The sequence below is a fragment of the Arctopsyche grandis genome, chromosome 3 (assembly GCF_051622035.1).
Source record: "Arctopsyche grandis isolate Sample6627 chromosome 3, ASM5162203v2, whole genome shotgun sequence".
NCBI classification, from domain to species: Eukaryota; Metazoa; Arthropoda; class Insecta; order Trichoptera; family Hydropsychidae; genus Arctopsyche; species Arctopsyche grandis.
The window spans coordinates 32,070,002-32,091,929 of NC_135357.1; the positions used below are offsets into that span (position 1 = coordinate 32,070,002).

General features: G+C 33.1%; 1 protein-coding gene across 4 annotated transcripts in view; it reads left to right on the plus strand.

Moving 5' to 3' along the window:
- LOC143909606 (uncharacterized) overlaps nucleotides 1–21,223 on the plus strand; it is a 63,060-nt gene extending 41,837 nt beyond the window's left edge. For 3 of the 4 annotated variants that reach the window (XM_077427672.1, XM_077427673.1, XM_077427674.1), the window contains exons 3-4: nucleotides 8,459–12,731; nucleotides 18,539–21,223. In XM_077427672.1, the coding sequence (XP_077283798.1) occupies nucleotides 8,459–12,731; nucleotides 18,539–21,223 (6,958 nt within the window). The remainder of the gene's footprint in view (nucleotides 1–8,458; nucleotides 12,732–18,538) is intronic. The other variant, XM_077427675.1, reaches the window with a different exon arrangement.
- Nucleotides 21,224–21,928: the final 705 nt, after the last annotated feature.

Below are 21,928 nucleotides of genomic sequence, written 5' to 3' on the forward strand. Positions count from 1 at the left end.
GTTTTCATACTTTGCCATATTGCTCATTTTGGTCATCAATATAAGTAAATGGATCCTCCGCCATTACGATAGAGATAAAATATCGCTTAAGCAGCTTTTCAAGTCCGAACAGTTTTAATCTCGGTGGCGGTTGGTAGTCATTAATTTTATACATAGATGGGGGTAGTAAAAAAAAATATGGGTGTTTTTATTCAAAATAATAATTTTATATACAAATTATATTTCATTTGATCCTTTAAAGTTTTATTGATTCAAATAAATTTAATAAAAAAACAAATGAATATTTACTATTAGATTCGCCATGTTTACGTTGTTTATATTACAAATACTGAGCGAAGCCGGGTACAACTAGTATTTTATAAATAAAAAATTCGCTCTTCGTTTTTATTAAGTAATCGAAAATGAAAATTTGTTTTTTTTTCTACAATTATTTGCAAGCAATTTTGTTTATGTGAAAATCAAAACATTTTCATTTAAAATCGCTTCTGATGACTACAGTATTTTATAAATATTGGCATACATGTTTTTTAAATTAAACGGAATTGCACTATTTGGCTATTACACACATATTTACAAATCTATTATTTGTTTGCTATTCAAATCTACAATTTTCAATTAACCCTTTGAGTGCTGACGTTTTTTTCTGTTGAAAGTCCGTTACGATGAAAATTTCGCCAATATTTCCAACTAGAAATATTTATTAGAAAGCAGGTATAAAAATTGTAGCTAATTCAAACAAACCCTAGATCACTACCGCCAAGGATTTTGATTTTTGTAAAGGTGTGTTTAGACTCTCTAATATATCTTGCAACAATATAAAATAAACAAAATAAGTCTATTAATGAATGTATTTTTCCAACAATAGTTCCATCTTCTTCATTGTTGTTAAAATGTAATGCTCACAATCTAAATGCCAAGCCACAATCTAAAATACTCGGCAGTTAGGGATTTCCATCGAGAAATTCTGCTATGGTTATAAATTAAGAACTTCGGGTGTCAACCAGTCTTGACACGGATTACACGATCCATTTTTTAAATGCATTTTTTTCCCATGCTCCCTGGAAATGCTTAGCGGGTAGTATTCTTGTTTACTTTGTACATGTTCAAAATACAACGCCTATCGGCGTTGGTTCAAAGGGTTAAAAATCACCAAATTTTAGGTGCTACTTTAGTATGCGGTCTACCTTCACATATCTACTTTAGTATGCGATCTACATTCACGTTTTTACTTTAATATGCGGTCTCAGTTCTCGCGTGTGACACTGAGACTGAATAATACCGACCCTAACAACCTAATATTAAATTAATAGGTCCAACCTTAACTTAACCTAACCTATCCTGACCCTTAAATAAATAGGTGTTGGCTGCTAAGATATCTTTTTAAGTTTTATTTCATCAATATTTTCACTAAAAAAAAAACATATCTTAGCAGCCAACACCTATTTATTTAAGTATCAGGTTAGGTTTGGTTAAATTAAGGTTGGCCCTATTCATTTAAGATTTGGTTAAGAGATATGTATCTGTTGACGATATTTTGATAGAAATGCTTCGACAACATTATAGGCTGGCAGGAAAACACAAAAATTGTAATAAACATTTCGTTGCTACGATACAAATAAAAAAAAAATAGTCGACTGCTATTCAAAGGTAGATCGCACGCTAAGGTTGACCGCATACTAAAGTAGCACCCATAGCTCTTTTTACTCTACATAACTTTAAAAAGTTCGGCTTCTTTTTTCCCTAACATTCATTCGGTAAAATTTGCGCGACAACTGGCTCACGGACATTACAATCACAGATAAATCACTCACGCGAAACATCACTCACGGACATTACAATCACATATAAATCACTCACGCGACATTTCGCTCACGAAATTCTTAAAATAGCGTACAAAAAGTAGTAGTAGCGTGTTTTTTACACAATAATTAATCCAAAACTCAATTAAACGTATCGTGACCAATTAACACACTATCCTATCAAGTCCGTGAGTGATTTGTCGCGGAACCTATTCATTTACCCAAGCAATGCTGAACAATATGGTCATATGTGGCACTCAAGAAAATTTCAGGTGGCACACTATTTTGACATCCAATCCAGTAGTCAACAATTAAATTTAATATGTATATTTAAAAATCTGCTAAATGTAACTCATAATTCTACGCTCCAGTACATTCACATCAAAAAGTATAATTGTACAATTTCTTCTAAGAAATATACATTGTAATTTCAACAATAGCATTTTTTTCAATACGAAACCCTCGAACAAATGTATAAACTTTAAATGAGTTTATTTAAATTTGAAATTTTTTGCTTTACGTCACATCTCCTGAAACTGCCTCAATTATTTTATATAAGCTTTACGTGGTGGTTAACATATAAATATATTCGGTGTTAAGTTTGCTTCTATAAATTGCTGTTGGCTTTCTTTAATAGGAGTTATATAAAATAAAATTTCTCTACAACTCTTTAACAGCTTCGGTTTGGATCATGTAAGTATCATTACATTAACTGTAATGCTTGGATATCAACCGATGAGGACTCACAACAGACAATGACAAACAATGGCTCTATCAGGTTCGAGTTTACAAAGCCAGCAGCGTGGCTCGGTGGTTGCGTTGATACTAAGCACCGAGAGGTCGCCGGGATCGATCCCCTGGAATATTCAATGCTGCTGGTCAGACTTGGTTATTTGTGACAACAAGTCGGTCGTTTCCTATCAGAGTTTGCCAATTTATCTGATTTCATTGTTGAAGCGGTTCCTCCATCAAATTGGCAAAAACCATCCTACCCACTATTTCACCACTATTTAATATGATTTTTGCAATCATATTTGAATATGATTGCAAAAATTTATTATCTATAACATGCATACATAAATGTCTTGCTTATTTTCTTGTATACAGTTTTGTATTATGCTTATATGTCTGGTCACAGTGACGCTATTATATTATATAATGTTATTCAAAATATAGGCGGTTGGAATCGTATTGTAGAGTCCTTCATTTGTCAGTGGGTGCTGATTGGCTGTAAATGATGACGATGATGATATTGAGACTAATCAGATGAAAAATGACCGAAATGGAGAATAATCAGTCTTTACTAAGTTTGACCCGCGGAATACGAATATGACAATGATTTTGTTGGCCTGCTCTCGTTTAAGAGATATGAGTCTTGAAAAATATTCGCACTTTTTACAGATTTTTGACTTTTGCAGTCTTTAATTCCATATCTAGTATTATTGTGCCAAAAGTGAGTATTGGCATCAATAGTCAGATGTTTTTTCTGTTGATTGTGATTATTTATTGCTTTTAAATTGCGTTTAATTAATTATCTAGCGAATTTTCAAAATAAAAAATATATGTTTTAAATTTTTTTTTTCCGTAATATCATGAGATAGTTACGTTAATTTTTTTTATTTTAAATTGAGTTAAAAATGCTGTTGCATGCATGCTGCAAGAGCGAGATGAAGAATGGAGAGCGCATCACTCTATCTCACTCGCTCACGCGATGAACGGCCTTGCCGAGAGCATTTTATATTGTAATTTAAAATCATTTACCACTTGAATTAGTACTTTCAGATAATATAACAAATATTATGATTGAAAACTAACCCTTATAAACGTGATAAAGTGAAAAATTAACGAAATTATTACATTATATTACGGAAAAAAATATTTTTGACTTAAAATTCGCTAGATAATTAATTATACGTATTTTAAAGCAATGAAAAAATTACAATCAATAGAAAAAACACATCTATTACGACTATTGATTCCAATACTCATTTTTGGCACAGAAATACCAGATTTTGAATTTAAGACTGCAAAAGTCCAAAATCTCTAAAAAAAAATTGGGCATATTTTTATTTTTATTTTATCTAATTTGTACCAGGAAGGCCTAACAGGTAACCTTAATGCGCCTTCCTGACCAGAAACATTGTGCAAATATTATTAGTATATACTATACAAAGTACATAAATACATATCAATTAATATCCACAGAGACATATATGATCAAATTTGTAAATTTGCAAATTTGCAGCTTTTTTAAACAATTCAGCGAAATTCATATCAATAAACATCCACAGAGACATTTATGGTCAAATTTGCAAATTTGCAGCATTATATACAATTCAGCGAAATTCGAGATTTTGCGATAAAAAGGCTAAGGTTGCCAATTTGTTGATACCGTTTCAATAAAAATCAGATAAATTGGCAAACTCTCGAGCAGATATAATGCTCAAAGATTATAAACGCTCATATCTATTAAACGAGAGCAGGTCAACAAAAATCAATGTCAAATTTGAATTCTGTGGGCCAAACTCAGTAAAGATTGATTAGTCTGCTCCGGAAACTAAAAAAACGTCATTTTTTTTGTTGCTCGTTTATTTTCTCATGTGAAATATAATATTATGTTAATTTGCAATAAATATAAAACTGCATTGTTGCAAATTGAATTGTGATTACAGAGATAGTGTTATATTTCTTAGACACATACTAAACTAAAAAAATAGTGCTCAATAAGGTATTTTCGACGTTGCATATCACAGTTGTTATACGCAGTGTACGATTTCATAAATATAATACTTGTGTCATCAATTTTTAGAATGTTATTTAAGTCGTTGCTTTGTAATTAATCTGCCACTCGTATTGTTCTCCTCGCAGTCTTCGGAACCAGCCACTCTTCACCACGTCACATATACTCTATCAGAGATGGTGTTTTGTATAATTGTAATTCACAACCTGCTCTTTATAATAATACGTTTTGAATGCAAAGTTATTCATTTTGCATAGTGATAATGATACTGAGTAATCTCGGCATTTGGATTTTTAAATAAAAATAAAAATCATATACTCTTTTCGTTTAGTTATTTGATTTTGATTTTTAACTGCTTTGTATTATTAATAAATTATGTTCACAATACATTTTGTATCTATTTTAATAGCTACCTGATCATTTTCTATTTTGAAATTTTAATTTAATTTTGTTAGTAATCATAGTATTATATAATTCTAATGTTAATGTACAGCATAATAGGAAAAAGAGCTCAAAAACCTATTTACAATTCTTATAAATTTGCTCATAATACATCTAATACATAATATGAATTAAAAGACTCTCTAAAATCGATGACCTAATTGCAGATTAGGTCGTCGATTAATTAACGGATTAGATTAATGCTAATCTAATCCGTTTAGTTATGAACACTATGTAAAATAGTAGTGCTATTTTTTTAATTTTAAATTCCAAATGTTTCAATTAATTATTGCATTTTATATTTAATTATTATTCATCATCATCATTTACAGCCATTCACCATTCACTGCTGGATGAAGGCCTCTCCAACACGCTTCCACTGGTCTCTGTTTTGCGCAACTCTCATCCGTCCCACCCCACACATTTTCATAATTTCGTCTACCCGCCTTGCGGTCTTTCTTATACCCTTTTATGTATATTCTCTCGGGTACCATTCTAGCATTTCTTTTTTCCATTCTCTTAGCATTTTTTTTTCCATTGTTACCCGTGCATTGCCATTTCAATCTCTTCACTCTATCCACTATATCCATACCCTTTTTACACTTCTCACCCACGTATTCTGCTTCCTGCCTTTCCTCATTATGCCAAGAATTTTGTATGTATATATATATATAATTGATATAATTTTAACTCAATTCTCGTCTGGAAGTTGAAATGCAGGAACTATTTGATATGTTTTAATATGAATTCTTATGATAATTTCACTATTTGATAATGATTTGTTTATTATTTGGTGTTGGTAGATAAACCAGGCATGCTCTAAGCCAAAATTAGTTTTTAAAAGCTTTCATTTTTTTTAAATGTTTTGTATCTACGGAGCAATTAACAATTTTGGCTCGAGGAATGCTCGGTATCTTTACTAGTAATTAAAATGCATGCAAATTTATTAATATACGTTCATATGTATTTATAATATAATAACGCACATGGGTATAATGTAAAAAGCAAGCTTTTCATTTGTTTATTAAAATTAAACAATTTAATAAAAGTATGTTATTAAGTCATATTATATGTACTTTTGTTGTACAAATTATATATAATTTTTACATTTACATAGAAAATTGTTTACATATGTATATATTACAGTTGAAGTGTATCTTCCAGTTGTAATATATTTTGTCTAGTTGGAGTATAGGCCAGCATAATGGCTCGGTGCTTGCGTTTATGTTTAGCACTGAGAGGTTACCGGGTTCGATCACGTGCTAATCTTTAATACTGCTGGTCAGCCATGGATAGTTGTGACTCCAAGTCGATCGTTTCTTATCAGAGTTTGCCAATGTATCTGGTTTCATTGTTGAAACGGTTCCTCCATCAAATTGGCAAAAATCATCCTACCCGCTATGTCACAAATATCTGAATTTGATTTATGTACAATATGTAAAAGTTTATGTACAAGTCTAAATCCATAGATGTCTCTATAGATTAATTCATTAATTAATTAATTGTTAATTTCGTGTTATTCAGCCTTTCGAAATACAGCGTTTATATAATAAAAATGATGCATTGTTTGTAATTAATTGTCTAGGAAGGTGAATTGGGGTCTACTCATTAAGCCTTCCTGGTGTTTATCTGGTAAACGGACTACTAGTCATATGTGAACTAGTCACAGGACAACCGGTCGCTCTAGATCGGTCACACGTGATCACCCGTCACACTAAACTGGTCACACCCTAAAACTAGTCACACCCTAAAACTAGTCACACCCTAAAACTGGTAACACCCTAAAACTGGTCACACGCGAAAATTAGTCACGAAAAAACTGGTCACACCCAAAAATTCGACCAATTTTTTATTTTCACCAGTTTTAGTGTTTGATCAGTTTTCTCGTGACCAGTTTTAGTGTGACGGGTGATCACGTGTGAACGATCTAGAGCGACCGTTTGTCCTGTGACCGGTTCACATTTGACTAGTAATCACCGAACCGTTAATCTATGTGAAACAAAATATTCCATATAACCTGGTACCAACTCCGTTATAGTTGAAGTCTGTTTTCAGTTGTAATATATTTTGACTAGTTGTACATAATATATTCCGTCTAACCCACGTAAGTTGATTCATATGCCGAGTTACATTCCAACTGGTCAACATATATTACAACTGAAAATACAGTTCAACTAAAAGTTGGTACCAGGTTAGATGGAGAGGTTACGTTTTAGTGAAAACGTCACCCGATTAGTAAATTGAGTTGGAAAGTCACATTTTTGTTTTGAACACATTCTTAGAGTTATTGTAACACGGTACTCATTACCTTTATTCGTAATACCCAGCAAACATTATCGCATTATTGAATTCTAAAGCATTCGTAAAAACATCAGAGCTGTCAAAACTCAACTGTTATATTACAACCGGCGCACATTGTTGAAAGTATATTTGCGCTTGTATAGATATAATTTATTAGTTGAATTGTATCCGAATATGAATGACCTAGAACGCCAGTTGGAATATATTTCATCTGAAAATACACTTCCACTGTAACATGTACATAAACATTTATTTATTTTATTAATTACATACCAGGAAGGCATTACAGGCAGCCCCAATGCGCCTTCCTAGCCAATTACAAAAATTGCAGCAATTTTTATTCATTATATAAGTCACTGAATTACGAGACACTGAAAAACTCGAAAATCAATGAGACATCTATCAAATTGTACACAAACTTATTTATTGCACATTAATCAATCACAAATTATAGGTGTCATATTGTATATATAGGAAGGATTTTAGCCAATTTTTACCGGGAACCGTTTCAACAATGAAATTATTGAACTCTGATAGGAAACGATCAACCTGGAGTTAAAAATCCAGGTCTGACCAACAGCATACTCTGAAAAATTCATTTTCACTCGAGGCCCGGCCCTGGGATCGAACCCGGCACCTCACGACGCTAAGCAGAAGCTTAACGACCGAGCTATGCTGCTGGCCAGAACATACATACATCGATTTGCTCATTTCATAAACAGTACAAGTCAAATTCTTTATTCGTGAAATTTCGTGTAGAACACAATTATTATTTTAGTTAACACTATTAAAACAAGCTTCTGCAATTCGATATAGTATTTTCGCTGAAATATTGAATACTCTATTTAATACTGCTATGAATACTGATTACAATTCAGGAAAAAGTTTGCCTCTTATCCAATCGTTTTCATACTTTGCCATATTGCTCATTTTGGTCATCAATATAAGTAAATGGATCCTCCGCCATTACGATAGAGATAAAATATCGTTTAAGAAGCGTTTCAAGATCGACAATTTTTAATCTCGGTGACGTCTCGTAGTTCATTAGTTTTATACATAGATGGCGGTAGTAAAATAAAATTATTGGTATTTTTATTCAAAATAATAATTGTAGAAATTTATAAGTTGAAATTCGCTTTGATAGTTATTAAAATTAATATTGAATTCTTTGTTTCAGATTAACTGATCGTATGAGTGAAAACTTCTGGGAATTAATGAAAACCAGTAAGCATCCACCTCAACTACCTCCTCCACTTCCTCCTCTTCCACCTCCACCTCCACCTCCACCTCCACATCCTCCTCCTCCGTATCCATATCCTCCCGTGCTTTCATACCCTCCTCCGCTTTCATATCCCCCTCCACCTTCATTTCCTCCTCCGTCTTATGTCACCTGGACTCCACCAGAACCAATCACATTCACAGACAAACCAATACCCTATTTCGAAAATATCGATCTGGCCAAAGAGTATGCCGATCAAATGTCAAGGCTGGAGCAACATCATTTGCAGCAACAGCAACTGCAGCAACAGCAACTGCAGCAACAGCAACTGCATCAACAGCTTCTGCAGCAACAGCATCTGCAACAACAGCAGCTGCAGCAACACCATTTGCAGCAACAGCAAGAAATTGCCGCATTCAACTACATGGGATATCCATATCCCTGCAATGCCAACTTTGTAACTGGAGGACAACCAACTCACTGCAATTATTTCAATATTACCGCTTCTAATACGGCAGCTCTGCGTTCTGTGCGACCTCAACGGTTTCCATACCCTCAGCCTGCTCAATTAAATCCAGATAACGTGAGCAATGACACGAGGCAGAATATTAAAAGGCATTCGAAACAAACGAAACCGAACAAGGTGCACACACCGCCAAAGAAACCGAGACTATCGGATAACTCGGTCAATCGAAATTTACGTAACATATTAATACAGCAGAATTTCAATGGAAATATCCCATTACCACCATCGCATGTATTAAATCAAGATCCTTCACAATCACAAGCAACGTCTTATGCCGCCTACATTCCTCAAATTGCGAATACCACGCTTGCTTCAAACGTTCCGAGTAATGTGTCATGCAAAGATCCGAGACTATATAATGGTGCTTCAGCTGGAGAGATGTACTGTCGGAGAATCGCCACCGATCAACTGAATGCAATAATGAATCCTACGAGATTAGTAAATCATGACAAGACAGCTCCGAACAGAGATACATATCCTCAAGGTTTTCAGGCTAACAATACTTTACAAGATGCATATGATTTACAAAAAATTTATCAGAGCACAACTTCAAAGCCGGTCGGCGATCCAAGAATTAATCCAACATGTACTGCTACAATACATTATACTGCAGAAGAAATGCAACAATTGAAAGCTTCAAAACCCGACTCACAAATAAATTCCCTCAGCAACTATTTAACCTTAGTAAAATCGGATCCACCTCAAAACGAACCTAATTTAATTCAACCACAACAATATGTAAACTGTGACTCTACAACACAATCACCGTTCGTCAGAGTTGATAATACTCAACCCCGTCCAAAAACAATAAATATTAAAACTTATCGAGAAAATAACAATCGACAGAATCCAAATATTAAGATTACTGAAAGTATTGCAAAACCTGTAAACACTCCAACCGATTGCCGTAATTTTGTACCGGCAATACATGATAAACCAGTCTCTACACAAGAACCACACAAAACTGCTACAACTATGCCTCCAGCAGAGATCATTCGACCTGGAAGATCCATTGCTGAACCAACAACGTATCAATGCAATGAAAGTTGTGACTCCTCGTCAAAGCCGTTTCTTAGAACCCTACTGGATCGTTATAATGCTATTTCCGAAATACCGAGCGATTCTTTGAAAAGTTCAACTGAGATGGTTAAAAGTACCCAGCCACAATTAGAATATCACACAAGATCAACTGCCGATGAGCGTATTCAAACCTCATCAGAACAAATCAGTTACACTGACCCAACAACACAATCGTCCTGTGGCATGCTTACCATTGACCACTCTCTTCCTCGAGAATTATCAAACAATATCAACTCACACAAATCAAGCGATAGTTCTACATCAAAGAATGTTGAGACGAATCCAAATATTAAAATTACTAAAGGTTCTTCAATGCCATATCTGACGGACCCGCTATATCACAGAAAACATACTAAAAACGAAGAACAAATACGACCATCGAATATCACAAGTGACAATGATCAAATTATATCAAAAGAATCAAGGGATAAAATCATATCAAATGATTCTCAGAAGATTCCAAATATGATGATAGCAAAAAGTCCTACAATTTATCAGCCCACATCATCGACAGCAAAAAGTGCAACACAACCACCCCCAGTTGGAAAAGATAGCACTGATAATTCTTATACTCATTCGATAACATCAGATAGTTCTCGAAATGATCTAAATATTAAGTTCATTAAAGATCCTACAGAACAGGTGAGTTCTGAAAGATGTGCAGTCGATGGACATAATCAAATGCCAGTGATAAAAAATTCTCCATCAAATGAATCATGGGATCAGATGTCATTAAATGCTTCTAATGTTAAGAACAGAACCCACCAAACAGAACTGGCATATCGCTTACGATATATGATTGAACAAAATAACGATGCATCAAATCGACAAAAAAGAAATATCATTGACGTAACAAAGTCGTCTCTTCTTGATCAAAATCGCACTCAAATAAGAACTAATGAAATACAAAAATCGATTGATAACATGACAGACAAATCCGTTATTGAAAATCCAAAGAAAATTCTAAGGAGAAGATATAGCGTTCACTGTTTAGAAGAACTAAAACTTGCAGAGGAAGAACCTGAGACACAATTAACTCTTGATAGCACAGATCAAGATGGTTCTAATTCTGGAAAAATGACTAGTCTCATTGCTAATACTAAAAATTACATAGATAACAATGATAGTAACAAATATCCGATAACATTGAAACATCTCAATGCGTTACCTATTAGTAATAGTCAAGAAGTGGAACATCTGGTCGACGCTGTTTATAAAATACCACGTCCACAAGGTTCTCCCATATTGCAAAACAAGAGTCATCCGATAACAGTGGAACATGCTAAAGCGTCAATTATATGTAAAAGTCAAGAAGTGGAACATCTGGTAAAACATATAGAAGCTGTGGATAAAATACCACGTCCACAAGGTTCTCCCATATTGCAAAACAAGAGTCATCCGATAACAGTGGAACATGCTAAAGCGTCAATTATATGTAAAAGTCAAGAAGTGGAACATCTGGTAAAACATATAGAAGCTGTGGATAAAATACCACGTCCACAAGGTTCTCCCATATTGCAAAACAAGAGTCATCCGATAACAGTGGAACCTGCTAAAGCGTCAATTATATGTAAAAGTCAAGAAGTGGAACATCTGGTAAAACATGCGGAAGCTGTGGATAAAATACCACGTCCACAAGGTTCTCCCATATTGCAAAATAAGAGTCTCCCGATAACATTGGAATATCTCAAAGCGTTACATCTTAGTAAAAGTCAAGAAGTAGAACATCTACTAAGATGTACTGATGTTGAAAATGATATACCAAGCCCACAAAGTTCGAGTACAGTTAAAACTAAATCTACATGGCTACCTCAAAATTCCACTCAATGTGCAAAAGCCGATGATAAAAATGAAGTCAACTTGCATGCAGCAACTCCACAACAATCGAATGTGCTAAATATATCCAAAAATAATCCGAACCTTCCCAACCCTCCACAAGCTTCGCCAAAACAACTTAAATTAGTATCCAAATATAATAATTCGGACTGTCCGGTGGTGAAAATTCAAAAACTTATAGAAGACAAGGAAAAAAATAAGAGAAGTAAGGAAATTATGGTTGCTATACTTTCAAAAGAGCTTGCTGATATTGCAACAAATCCAAATCAAAATTTTAGCTACTCTAAAGCTGTTTTCGATGCTAAACGGAAAATTGTCCAAAACATACTACAAAACGAACAAGAATCGGCTGCTTCTAAACTCATGTCCATGGCTCATTTGAAATTGGAACATGATTTGAACCGAACACAAAATAATACACTAATTACTTCGCAATATAGTCCTAGTACTGCAACCGATCTAAGAAATCTGTATCCAGAGCTATCGACAATCATAGAGGAAGTGATGCAGAATTCGATCGACCTTCAAAACTCCAACGAAGAAGTCGTTCAAATTGACGACGAATTTACACCTGACAGTATTCCGACACAGTCGGGAGAGACCTGCCCCAGCCAATTCGCATACGACGATGATATTATAATCGTCGAAGACATTGATTCGACTGTAACTACAACACCTGAACTTCCTCGCATTGAAGTTAAAGTTATTCAAGAAGATCCCGTTGTTTTAATACAATCTGAATTGAATGCTACTTCGCTGGGAGAGATCAATGCACCACTGAACGACATGGTAGTGAATACTTTTTAATTATTCTGATTTTGTATAATTTATATTTGGTTTTTACTCTATGACTGCTAAATGACGATATATCATTGATTGTAGTTTAGCCCAAAATTGTCAAATGGAAAAGATTAACCCTTTGCCCACGGCAATAAATATAGCGAATAAGCCCTGTACGCGGCACCTTTTTCGCGAATTTGACAATCGAGTTTTCGACCTTAAATACAAATTTTAATATTTACTCAAGTAGCCAGATATGTTAATTAACACAAAGTATTATTTTAAACAATAAAATACATAATATATCTCGTAGTTTTGGATTAGTTGTCAAATAATCATTCTTCATAATTGTATGAAGACGTGACGTCACATAAACGAGGTTTCAGTATGGTTCCACAAAAAACTAATTTTTGACTGGTATATATGAATTTTAAGCAAATTGAATAGATGGCATTCAACTCTCAGTAATATATTCAACCAATTTTGAACCTTAAAACAGTTGAAATAGGCGCATATAAGGCTCAAAATCCCGTGCAAAGTTCAGAAATTCTATGGAAGACAGCCGCGCTACAGACTTGTCTCCCAAAGCTTCCATAGAAGACGGCCGCGGGCAAAAGGTTAAGCACTGAAATGGTTATGACTTTGTGGTAGTCATTCATACAAGGATTGGAAACATTTTTCAGAAAATATAATATTTATGTTTTAGTTTATAATGTTTTTATTTGAATAGTTATTCAATTATGTTAACAATAATAACAATAAACCAAATGCTACTGAATGTTTAAAGATTGGAACTGGACTTCATCAAATCAGTTAGACAAAAACCAGTTAAACAGTGAAACCGCCTTTTTTGACATCACCGAATACCGGCGGAATTCTCTCGGTTAATCAGTTTATTATTAATAATAAAAAAAATATTTTACAACTCGGTGTAATACTGTTATACAGAAAAATATGGGTACATTGTAATTCGGCACTTCCTAATGTCTTCCTAAATATATATTTATTTTTAATAAAATCTGCGTAATCGAAAGTAACCCATGACTAGAGACACGTATTTTGGGCATCAATTTTTGTCAATTTTAGCATTTTCATTTTGCATTTTAGCGTTTTAGGGCATTAAAAATATTCAATTTTAGCATCTATTTTTATAAAGATTTTAATTTTAAATAATAAAAAATTTCGATGAATTTTAATAAAATTTATACACACATACATATATAAAATTTAAACACAACACAACAATTAAAAAATAATGGAAAAATTCAAAAATGTTTTGGAATTAAAATTTCAATGAAAAAAACATGAATATAAAAATACAAAAACAAAAAATATGAATATAAAAATATAATACCAATTAAAATTTATTAAAACTCAACATGGAGCATATTTCTACAAATTTAATTTTGATATTTATGCAACGATCGGTAACAATTATATTGTATTTACTAAAATACCTTTCAGCATCCACACTATTGGCGGGACACCAAATAAATTTTGGAGCTGCACAACCAAACTCTTCATATATAATTTTTGTTGCCATTAATAATAGCAATATATCCGGCGGGGATTCACTTTTTATATTATCTATTAATTGTCTAAAAAAGTGCTGATATCCTTCCAAACATTTATTTCTATTGTAAACTGCAAGCTCTGTTTTATCCCCTCGATTTTTTCACATAATAAATGACCCTTCTAAATTGTCTATTAATTTTATGCAAATTTCACTTTTGTTTGTTATTTTAGCATCTATTCCCATATTTTACGAATTTAGCATCTATTCCGAATTTTAGTATCAAAAGCAAAATGCCCAAAATACATGTCTCTACCCATGACCCATTGTGTAGAAGCAGGAAGCAAAAAGTACTTCGAAAGAAACGGATAATGAAATATTTCCTTGATTAATGAGGGATTATGGATAACGGGGATTTATTTGTAACGAGGGATGAAATCTTTGCGATGGAATATTTTGCTGTTGCTTGTAATATATCACTTAAAACGAAAACAAAGCGTGCAATGGAAGAAATACACATATATGTATACCCACAATACTTTTTGGCGTGTATGAAATGCACATGTTATTTCCGTGGGTCTGGTTTCAAAAATTCTCGTTAAATGAACTCTCCGTTTCTATATACTTGAATTTCATTTGTCATCAATTTTTAATAAGACTTATAATTTTATGTTAACTACAGCTGTATGCATATGTATGTATTTAATTCATTTCAATCAACTAAACATTTTCCATATACACCTAGTACCAAGCTGACGAGGCATATATAGAAAAAAATGGTTCATTTAACAAGAATTGATGTTTCGCAAGGGTGTTATTCCTAGAATTACTAGAAAGTTAAACTATTATAAATATGATAAACTATTTTTCAAGTTGTCCCAAATGAGTTTGTATAAACTATGGTGAAGAATTTTTTGGACAGCTTTTTTCCAATTTGAATGTTTTTACCAGAGAAATGTTATAATAAAAATGAAATGTTATAACATTTCTCTGGTTCTTACACACTAAATAATTTCAATCTCATCAATGTGTCGATTGAAGACTAATTAAAAAATGAATTGCTGAACCACCAGAGAATGTCAACGGTGAATAATAAAAGATGCAACAAAAGGAAGTGCAGATTTTACGATCAGCTGAAAACACACACCACAAATCTATATAAATCATTGCTAAATATCAAACCTATTCATCGACAGAAAGTAAACGAGTGTTTTCTACGGCCGGCATGAAATAAATCATCACAAAAATAAGAAATCGCCTTTCTGATTCGTCTTTAAATGCTTTGGTATATTTAAAAAATTATTTTGCTGTACAGAAGTAAATTATTCTTATTTTCATATCATAAATTTACACAAATGGGTGTTAAAATCGTATTTAAATACGATTCGTAATCGTAGTAAAACTATATTTCATTTGTTTCAATAAATTTATATGTATATTTAAATTTATATCTTCATATGTTTTCCTACAAATAATATGAGTTCATTATTTGACAAACAAAAAATAATCAAAGTATCGAGTCTGGGAAAAACTCTTAACGGGAAAAAGTTTATTAATAAAAGAAAATTTATTTCAAATAGCTTCTTAAAATAATCTTTTATAATAACTTTATAATTCCAGACGACAGGGAGAATAGTGCAATCCCCATCGTCCATATAAATAATACATAGATAATAAATACGATATAAATAATTAATTAATTAATCGATTGACTATTATTTATTAATTTAAGACTACTAAAATATTTAAATGAGAATCTGAAAGCCTATTTCTATGTAGATTTGGCACAAGTATTTTCAGCAATGGAATAAACTCTTTCAGTTTTGGTCGAAGTTTTTTAAATTATCTGTTTTTCTCCTGTCAGCATGTATGTCTTATATATTATCATTTCTTTTATAAACTCAAAACGTTATTTACACTATTTTGTTATTACTAATTTGTGGTTTTGTCTTTGATAACTCTGTATTTAATTCATCATCAAACGCTCAATTGTCCCATCTTCATCAGAATTTTGATTTTTAAATGCTTTTTATTATTACTAAATTATGTTCACAATACATCTTATATCTATTTTAATAGCTACTGATCTACTGATCATTTTCTATTTTACAAATTCAATTTAATGTTGTTAGTAATCATAGTATTATATTATTTTAATATTAATTGAAGACTCTCTAAAGTCGATGACCTAAAGCAGATTGTGTTTAGGTAATCTGTGTGTTATACCTGAAGGGTATAGACATTTTGTTGTAATCCCCGAGACTCTTCACAAGTGTGTTAGTATGGTTATTAGTAATTCTGTCATAGAATCTACTGGTTAGTTTGTTAGTAATGTCTGTAACAAATGGAATATTATATATGGCATGCAGTTTTTTCAAGTTAGTATGTATTATAAATTAATTATAAGGATTTATTTTTTTTCATTGTATAGGTAGAATTGTCAATACCACTCGGAACAGTTTAAAAATAACAATCATCTGTCTTCGGACATCCAAGTTGAACTTATCCCTCCCTATACAAATATGTATACGAATATGTATGTATGCAGGGCTTTTTTGTGAAAAAAAAGGTGCCGGAACTCACTTCTTATTAGCAAAAATTTTTGTGTATAATATTTATAGTGATAAAAAAAATTCGTTCAAGTAAACCTTTTGTCTTGTGTAAGTTTCCCTACATTTGCGCTCAATTTGTATCGAAACTGCTCTCATAGCCAATATGTGTGAACGTATATGTATGTTTAATTATCGAATTTCGTTTTGTAGTCTTCTTATATTCCTCAAATTCATAGATAAAGTCGTGGGTTGGTCACATTTTTCGAAGTGAACTCAGTTGTAGCTTCTTATCTTTCCCAGAATGTTCATTGTCAGCCGATTCTTTGGAAATTTTCATTCCCATGGTCGTTTCAGTTCCGAGAGTTCTAACGTTTCTGCACGGTGTGCATCTCAAGTTTCATTTTTTTTAATATAAATCTATTTTTTATTGTAATGACCAGCAATCTGGCCAATCATTTTGATTTCGTTGTACAGATATTTCCATATTTCATATTAAGGGAATCATCAGCAGCGTTTGAGAAGTAACGAGAGATTTTTTTTCATTTTTATTAAACTTCGGGCTAAAAACTTAAATTCTAAAAAAATATATACAATGAAATTAAATTTAGACAAAAATAAATGAAAACTAAAATGTGTCGTACATTGTCAATTGTTAAGCATGTGCATTCATTCACAAACTCACTACGCAAACAAAGTTGTAATCAAATGTTATAATCCTTTTATTTTTAAAGTTTAAAACACAAAATGGTTGTATTTTGGTTGTTTGTTACAGCTGATGATTTCGAAGAAAAAATAAAATTTTTAAAGCAAAATTTTGAGAATATTCATTTGAAGCATAAAAATGGCGAGAAAATAAGTGCGGTGGAACGCCGTTCCACCGCGTTAAGGTCAGTTCATACATATCCAACACGAACCGGCAGCAGCAGGTATCCTGCAAGTTCTCTGGTACATTCTATATGAACGCATTCATACATGTCCATATTGAATGTACCAAAGAATACTGTCCGTACTTGCAGGATACCTGTTGCTGCCTGTTCGTGCTGGTTAGGTATGAACAGACCATTACATGGGAAAAAAACCCTGTATGTACATACATATGTTTATCATATTTATGTTACCAAATAAAGAAATAAATTCTAAATTGTTAAAACAATTTGTTTTGGAACTTCATTCTTTATTCATTTAATAGAATACACCATTTAATTTCAATACATAAATATGTAAATCCCTTGTATTTTTATTAAAATGCTACAATACCCACATTTCTCTAAATAGAAGTTAACTGGTTACTTCACAAGAAAAATGACTTTGAACTGGTTACCATTATTTTCTAGTTATTTGGAACCCTTACACTAACTCTTATATTGTTGAAAAAATTATAGGTTTTTGAGTTCTTTTTCCTATTATGCTGTAGATTAACATTAGAATAATATAATACTATGATTACTAACCAAATAAAATAGAAAATGATCAGTAGATCAGTAGCTATTATAATAGATATAAGATGTATTGTGAACATAATTTCGTAATAATAAAAAGCATTTAAAAATCAAAAATATTATTGAAAAACCAAATATTTTTGACAACTGCCGTTCTTAATTGGGCTAAACTATAACACTACATTAGATGTAGCTGTAGTATTTAAATAAGTAATGCTTAAACGAATCAATGATCTTTCTAGCAGTCTTGGGCAGGGACTTTCAAAAGATCTCATTAGCCAAAGGATTAATAGTAAATTACTTTGATTACAGATGCAGCTACCATTACCAAAGATGAAAGTCAAATATAATGCTCGAAAGATTACAAAGAGGAGGGTAACGATCAGTGAAATGGAAGTGGATCGCAAAGACTGGTATAAAGGACCTTATTACAGATATCAACTGAACAGAATGACTGACATTATACTCGAAAACAATAGAAATATCGCCACCATCGATCTTTGCAGCGAAGAAAACGTCGAAAGATTGAATAGGATAGCTTTATTAAATAATATCGACTTAAGTTGTTTGAATGCACGCGATTTGAAGGATTTAGTAGTTGCCAAATCAACATCAGCTGAAAGCCCAGTTCATGTTTCAAACGAAACAGATAAACATAGCAATAAAAATAACGAATCGGGTAAATTCAAATCGAAAAGTAACAGTGAGACGTCTAAAATTGCCTATAATGATGGTATTTCTACTTTGTATGGCTATAGAAAGTTTAGCAACTCTCCCGAGATAAATGATACAGAGAAAGAGGTGTATGCATGTGTCAAAACAGGTTGTAATAAAATTTTTCACAATACCATAGAGCTCATTGCACATAACGACGTATGTCAGGTCGACCTGGATGTTCCAGATAATATATCTATGCCCTCTTTGAATCCTATTGAAGATTATTTGAACGACACGGAAGAAGTGACCGTACATAGGGCTGAGAGTGTAATTGTTCGACCCAAATCGACAAGTGATCAAGCTTATCAATTCAATGATGTCCGTTTAAAAGAACTATTTGAAACACTTTCAGAAGAATCATGCAATAGCGTTGAAAGCACTGCTGGCGATGGTTTGAATTCTAAATGTGATGATAAAACGAGTACTCTTTCGACATCTAAAATTGTTCAAACAAGTGCTGAAGTATCGAAAAATGTGAAGGATGAGGATTTATCGATTGAAAAATCGAACAAGAAATCCAATTCAGACGAGTCATTGATTGAAAATCGTTTGAAGGAAATAAGTAAAGAAAAGAGACGACTTAAAAAAACCCTTAAGAAATTCAAAAAAACGGATCACGGAGAAAAGAAGGTGAGAAGTTCGTCATCTGAAAAGAGTCATAAAAAAGAAAATAAGGATGATTTATCCAAACACAAAAGTAAACACAGTGACAAGTCATCAAATGAAAAACCCGAAAAGAAGGACAATCGAAGGACGAAGGATGAAGATGTAGAGAAAAGAGGGTCAGAGAGAAAAGAGAGACACAATGAAAAGAATGATGAAGGGATATTGATTGAAAAGGACAAAAAACTCAAAAAAGATCAAAAAACTCCAAACACAGCGGTAGATAAAGAACAAAAAAGTGTTCCAAAAAAAGATCAAAATGCTCCAAACACAGCTGTAGGTAAAGAACAAAAAAGTGTTCCAAAAAAAGATCAAAATGCTCCAAACACAGCTGTAAGTAAAGAACAAAAAAGTGTTCCAAAACAAGACCAAAATGCTCCAAACACAGCTGTAGGTAAAGAACAAAAAAGTGTTCCAAAAAAAGATCAAAATGCTCCAAACTCAGCGGTAGGTAAAGAACAAAAAAGTGTTCCAAAAAAAGATCAAAATGCTCCAAACACAGCTGTAAATAAAGAACAAAAAAGTGTTCCAGAAAAAAAAGATCAAAATGCTCCAAACACAGCTGTAGGTAAAGAACAAAAAAGTGTTCCAAAAAAAGATCAAAATGCTCCAAACTCAGCGGTAGGTAAAGAACAAAAAAGTGTTCCAAAAAAAGATCAAAATGCTCCAAACACAGCTGTAGGTAAAGAACAAAAAAGTGTTCCAAAAAAAGATCAAAATGCTCCAAACTCAGCGGTAGGTAAAGAACAAAAAAGTGTTCCAAAAAAAGATCAAAATGCTCCAAACACAGCTGTAGGTAAAGAACAAAAAAGTGTTCCAAAAAAAGATCAAAATGCTTCAAACACAGCGGTAGGTAAAGAACAAAAAAGTGTTCCAAAAAAAGATCAAAATGCTTCAAACACAGCGGTAGGTAAAGAACAAAAAAGTGTTCCAAAAAAAGATCAAAATGCTTCAAACACAGCGGTAGGTAAAGAAGAAAAAAGTGTTAAAGAAAAAATAAAGAATTTAAAACACAAAGAATTGGATAGGAAGGCACTATATGATTCTGCGCAAAATCGAGTCGCAGTAGTTCGCCTACAAGATTACGTTAAAATGAAAAATAAACCATGTAACAAGCAAAAAGCGTCAGAAAAATCTCTACTAACACAGAAAGCAAAAGAAGCCAAACAACAACGCACAAAGCAAACCAGAGCTGAAATAAAGAAGAAAAATTTAACAAAGGCCATAGTAAAAAAGATGATCAAGAAACCTTCCAAGATGTACAACTTCAAAAACCAAATGACCATTACAACGGCACCAATAAAGAAAAAGTCAAAGAATCTTGTGTGCTCTTTTTGCCAGAAGACTTTCACGTGTGAAAAAGTCCTGGACATACACGTAAACCGGCACTTATCCAAACAGCCGGAGTCGGCCGTCGAAAAGGTGCGGAGCCCGTCCAACCCCGAGGAGGAATCCTTGCTGGCGCCAAAACCGAGCCATATTTTGCAGAGGAGACAGAGTTGTATCAGCGGTTCGCCGTATGAGTGCAACATGTGCCATAAGAAGTTTTCTGATCGATACATTTACAGGTTGCATTGCGACAATCACAGCAGTCGCACGCTGTTACCTGACAAGTAGAAGTCTCTCTAACCTGTGTTTTCATGATCTTATCGTCTATAATATGTTCTGTTAGTATGGTAAACGGACTACTAGTCATATGTGAACCAGTCACAGGACAACCGGTCGCTCTAGATCGGTCGCTCGTGATCACCCGTCACACTAAAACTGGTCACATCCTAAAACTGGTCACACCCGAAAATTGGTCACGAAAAAACTGGTCACACCCAAAAATTAAAAATTGCTCGAATTTTTGGGTGTGACCAGTTTTTTCGTAACCAATTTTCGGGTGTGACCAGTTTTCTCGTGACCAATTTTAGGGTGTGACCAGTTTTAGCGTGACGGATGATCACGAGTGATCGATCTAGAGCGACCAGTTGTCCTGTGACCGGTTCACATTTGACTAGTAATCACCGAACCGTTAGTATAGTGTTATCTTTCAATGGAGTATTCTTTCTGCCTTGTGTGTTTTCACCTTCGAAAAAAGCATTAATGCATCCAATATATGTATAAGAATGATTAATGCATCCAATATATGTATAATTATTAGTCAGTATGCAGTTTCAGTGCATACATATTTGTTACCTACCCATCCATACAGACATCTTAAAGCTGTCGAATTAAATGTGCCAAATACCCATAGCGAGATAACAAAACATTAGTTTTAATATGATCCTATACTTATATGTGATTTCAACAAACTAATTATGATTCTTACAAAGTACT